General features: G+C 41.3%; 1 protein-coding gene across 2 annotated transcripts in view; it reads left to right on the plus strand.

Annotated features, from left to right (window-relative positions):
- PLCE1 (phospholipase C epsilon 1) overlaps positions 1-5,550 on the plus strand; it is a 278,203-nt gene that overhangs the window by 1,128 nt on the left and 271,525 nt on the right. For both annotated transcript variants that reach the window (XM_007471584.1, XM_007471585.1), the window contains exon 2: positions 1-109. In XM_007471584.1, the coding sequence (XP_007471646.1) occupies positions 1-109 (109 nt within the window). The remainder of the gene's footprint in view (positions 110-5,550) is intronic.

Here is a 5,550-nt window from a genome sequence, read left to right on the forward strand (position 1 = left end):
GAAGAGAAACGGTCTCTTACTGCCTTGTGGGAGAGTCATGGAACGGCTGTCAACAGTGGTGACTAGGCAAGATGGGGGCCATTGTCCGTCAGAAGCCCAGTGGTATCCGGTAAGAGTTAAAGTTTCTTTTGATCAATTCTTTAAAGTTGATTTTTTAAAAATCCAAATCTCCATTGTCTTAATTCATGGGAAATTTTCAGTTCTGGCCAATGATTCTTAGAGGAAGCATTTGTAATTTTTGGAAACTGGTAGACCTAACAGATACTGGAATTGATAGCTATCAAGATTGTGTTAATGCCACAACAATATAAGTAACAAAATACACATACATACGTCATCAGGATAGGAGAACTTAGGGAGAGCCCCTGGTTACTGTACACAGGATTATAAGATGGAGACAACTGGGAGTGGGAAAACGGCTCCCTCAACTGATTGTCTAGTTGTGTCCTTTGGAGATACATGCTTCTGTCCTCTTCTACCATGTAGCTCATTGTTTGCTTTTAGGTTGCAAGGCCTAAAGGAACTTAAATCTGTTTTCCTCCGTTTTCTAGCCCATGCTACCAGTTTCTTCCCCCTTCACCCTTTTTATGCCATAGGCCCTTTTGGCAATTTGGTAAAGTCTTTAAACTGAGAAGAGCACTTTTAAATGCATCAAACGAAGTACAAAGGATCATAAAAGACACAGATTATGTGGATATACATTTATCGAGATAATTTTGAAATTGTAATATAGCAGAGTACCATAATGGCATAATGCAATAATGGCATCTAGCAATGTGATAACGATCATAATTTCAAAGTAGTGATGAATGTTAGTAGGGAATGGTTTACCTGGGGCTTTCCCAGTTTTAGCACTGCAAGTCCCATGTTCTGGGAAGCCACTCAGTCTTGGGCAAACCAGGGCAGTTGGTCACCCTAATTATAAATACTATTTTAGGTCTCTTCCATGACTATAATATATGGAAATAGCTGTGGTTTCTGTTGGTGACAAAAATCACAGGTACTGCTAGTATTACTGAAGTTTGTTGCTTACATTCATAATTGAAGGAAATTCTAAATTTCCATTTGAGATTAATAAAAAAATTTTTTTTTCATCCAAATTTCTGGGCTCTCTGAGTTCTATCCACAGTTCCCCCTCTTTAAGTTAAGATTCCTGCTTTAGAAATGCACACAATTAGCTGCCCACTCTTGGACCTGATCCTTGCATTGGAAGCCAGCACCATGTATCATCTCGGTTTTTCCCTTCTCTGGCTGAATAGCCCTACTTCCTTCAACTGATCTTCATGGAAGAACCCTTTCTATAGCTCTTGCATTTCAGTTTTACACAGTTCCTTAAAGCCTGGCCCAGTAAGTAAAACCTGGTCTAGAACATCCCTTTTATTGAAATATGACTAGTATATTTTTATTTTAATCATCATCAACCATGGGAGCTAATGTTTATTGTGCATTTTACATGTTCCAGGCATTGGGCCAAATAACATACATACTTGATTTCATGCAGTCATCTCAACTACCTTCTGATATGGCCTGGTTATTAACCCCATTGTCTTGCTAAGAAAACGGAGTCTCAAGGAAATGCTGTACCTTGCCCACAGTCACTTAGCTAGTAAGTGGTATAACTAGGACCTGTAATCCAGGCAGCTCACACTCTTAGTTTCTCGAGATCAAGAAGGATATAAAATTTAGATTAAGCTTTCAAAGGAACGAAAGAATTCTGTTCTTTTCACTGTATGTTGATTGAGTAGCCCCACTCACTAATGCTCATAGTATCTCAGGCTTCTCGTGTTCCACAGGGTGGCTCTAACCCTGGTTATGTGTTAGAATCAATGTCCAGGCTCCACCCCAGACCCTCTGAATCAGAATCACTGGGGTAGGGCACAGCATGAATAACTTCTCAAAGTTCCCCTGGTGGTTCTATGATTCTATGGAGTTGAGAACCACTGACAAGGAGCTTAAACTGAGCTCTTTGCTTTTCGGTCAGGACATTTCGGGAATATTTGCTCTGCCCTAAATTCCCTGACCCGGCCCTGGTTCTCAGGAGTGTCAGGGCTGCCCTGGGAGCCTGCCTGAAAAGTGACAGCTTCCAGGCCCTTCTCTCTGTACATTTGATGGGCAGTTCAACCCAGCAAGTGTCAAGGGATTTGGTTTTGAATCTTCATCTGGTTCCTCATGAAACCTGAGTCAAGAGTTGGTGTCAGCTCCCCACATGCTCCCCAGGTCTTCTGACAGAATTTTGTCCACACAGGAGAAAAAAGCTCATTCCAGGCGTGTGTGTCCTGCCTGCACTATGGTGACTTGTCCAGTGCTAACCATGAAACTGCTGCTGATGGCAACATGTCAACCCACTTAAAAATGCATTGATCTTAAAATCCATGTACACTTGAAAATGAACATTAAGAACACAACAGAAATTTAAATACAGCAAAGTAAATGGAAGTAGATGGCTTGAAACCATTATCAGAGTTCCCCACACACTTATACAGTCATGAGGGTCATGAATCTGATGTCAATTTCAGAATAATTTTTGGCATGCCTTTATTCATTCCTCCAGTTTCTGGAGCCCTGCCACTTCTTCTGAGAATGTTCACTGGTCCCTAGCTCAAACCTGTCCCTTTCTGTCTGTCAGAGGCCTTGGGATGAGTAATTTCCAAAGGAAGAGAACCAAAGAGATGATGCAAATCATCTTTTTCCTGCTTCTTAGTCTCTGGAGGCTGGGAGAGCCTGCCACACCTCCTGCAGAGTAAACCTCAGGAACTTCTCTCTCCTTCTCTCTGTCTGGGCTTCCTGGAGGCTGTGGGCATTTTTATTAACCCTAAAGATGAAGCTGGGGGATGGGCCAATTGTCCTCCTGTTCGTTTGTTTGTTCGTTCTTTCTTTCTTTTTTTTTTCTAGTTAATTTACAATGTTGTGTTAGTTTCTGGTGCACAGGAAAGTGATTGTTTTATTTATATATATATATATTATTTTTCTTATTTTTTTCCATTAAGGATACTGAATATAGTTCCCTGTGCTATACAAGTATGACATTGTTGCTTATTTTCCTGTCCTTTCTTAAGGGTAATTTCTGAAAGGGAGAGCCTTTTTTGAACACTCAAACATGGCAGGAATGAATCAGTATTTTCTGAAGTATCGTATTGTCTCTGCATCTCATTCTTTAGTTTGAGTCTGGTGGAAATCCTTCTCAAAAGTTGCACAGATGAATTATAGCCCCTTTTCCCCTGCTCCTGTAAATTCCATCCTCCACCTAAAAAAACTGCAGACCCCCAAGGTTATTCTCCTGTTCCTGTTCTTTGATTATTTCATGTGTCCGTCCTGGCTCTCCAATCAGATTGTACGTTTATTAAGGTCAAGAAATGGCCCTACCTTTTGTATACTCTCCATAGTGCAAGCAGGATGCCAAGTATTAAGAAAACAGGACAATGCCGTGCTTAGAATCATGGTCTCTGGAGTCAGTCGCCCTGAATTGAAATTGTGACTTTGACTCCAACACCTACTGGCCATGTGACCTTGGGCAAGTTGTTTAACCTCCTTGTCCCTAATTGCCTTAAAGGTAAACTGGGAATAATGGTTCTTGGGGGATTAAATGAAATGCTACCATAAAGTCCTCTGCATGGTGCCTGGCCCCTCTTCTCACCCGGGGCTGTTATCTTGCGCTTTGTCATGAACTGTCCCCACCTCCTTCTACTCTTTGGTGCCTTCTCACACAGGGATGTTTACCGTGGTATGCATTTGAAGGTATGTCCTTCCATCTATGATGTGGTAGCTTGCTTAATCCCTCCCACACGTTTAGAGTATGTGTTATTTGTCCAATTAGTTCCTTTGCCTCACATTAAAAAATTTTTTTCTTGTATGCCTTCGTCAAAATGACCCAATTAATTTATGTTTGCACAGCTGTGCAGGGAAGAATGGATTTGAATGGGAGACATTAATGAGGATTAATGCTTGCTGACAGACTAACCATATTGGTATCCTCCTCCTCCTGCCTGTAAAAAATTAAAACCTACCCCTTATTTGGTTACAACCCCCCTTGCCTGCTTTCAATTTATTGGCTCAACAAGATGGCATATTTTGGCAAGTGGCTAAAGTCTCCAGATTAAATGTTGGTTAAAGGTGCTTTTCCTTTAAAAAAAAATTCTCCCCTTGCCCGAATTTTGGGGAGTTTAAGTACCTAGAGTTATTCTGATTGTGAAGTACAAGAGGATCCTGCCTCTGCTGGAATCACTCATGTAACCTAGTTCTCTGTGCACTGAATGATGGAACATGGAGAATGTGAAGGTGGCAGGGCAGACAGCCCACCAGGTCCTGTTTTATTGCTTCATTTGTTTCCCTGCCTTGATCCACAAGAGGATTTACCGTGAAAGAATATATACAACAAAATAGAAAAAATGAAGTTTTACTTTTTAGAAATCAGACTAGGAAAACTAAATTAAAAACCAGCTTCTACGTCGCTATTCCCTGTTCTGCTTTCTGCCTTCTAAAATGTGTCTTTCTCCTTCACATTTTATTCTGTTCTCTAGCAGAGAAAATTAAACTTAAGAGGCAGTGAAAAATATTTGAGTGTTTAACATAAATGCCTTTGTCAGCATGTATGTCCTGGATTCTTTATTTTCTCTGTTATGTGTAAAGGAACCAACCGATAATAAATTCATCTTCTAAGTTGTAACTGTTATGGATGATCAAATATCCATTGAACCCTGCTGTCCAGTGTTGTAATAGATGGCAGTTGAAATAGCAACATGTCTTGTTTTCTTATCTGGAAATTTGGTCTCCCTGCAACTTGGGTACAGTTTGGACCTTGAAATAATTAAAATTTCACAGGGTGCCCAGGTAAGCTGAAATCCTGTGCTTGGGGACATGCCAGGCCTCCTCTTCCATTACTAAGCGTTATGTCGGGGTCATGACATGGGTATAGGACGATGCTGGCCCCTTCCTGCCGAGCACAGTGAAAGGGAATCCAGTTCCCGGCCAGCCCGTGTGCAGTTTAGTCACATCTAGTGCATCAGTGGAAAATGTGATGGTCTGTCAATAGGACAGCTTTCCCTTATTAGCTGCATTGGGGCAGTTTAGAATGAATTTACTTCCACATCTCGGTAGTTACACCAGCTCTTTGGCTAGGATTTGGCAACAAAAGAGAAAAAAAAAAAAAAAAAAGGAATGAAAAACACTGACCCTGGGCCGTAGTTTAAGGTGAATGTATTCATGCCCACTGTTACTCTTTTTTTTTTTTTTTTAACTTTTGCTATAAACTGTTATTCTCATGTTAGCTTTAGGACACAGTCAGTTTAGGATTTTTTTCGTTTTCTTCCTTTTCCCCAGATGTCCTGCATAATAAGAATTAGCAGCTGGAGAGGGCCGCCCCATTCCTGGAAATGGGCTGTGGTTAAAATGTGGCCTGAAAAGAATCAGAACCCGTGGGCAAAGATAAGAGCACCAGATGGAGGCCTGATCTAACCCACACTGTGCATTTTTTACACAGGAGGAACTCAGGCTGCCCATAGAATGACTTCCCCATAGTCATGAGTGATGAAGTGGCCCTCTTCCCCCCCCCCC

Source organism: Lipotes vexillifer, unplaced genomic scaffold, assembly GCF_000442215.2.
Source record: "Lipotes vexillifer unplaced genomic scaffold, Lipotes_vexillifer_v1.1 scaffold325, whole genome shotgun sequence".
NCBI lineage: Eukaryota > Metazoa > Chordata > Mammalia > Artiodactyla > Lipotidae > Lipotes > Lipotes vexillifer.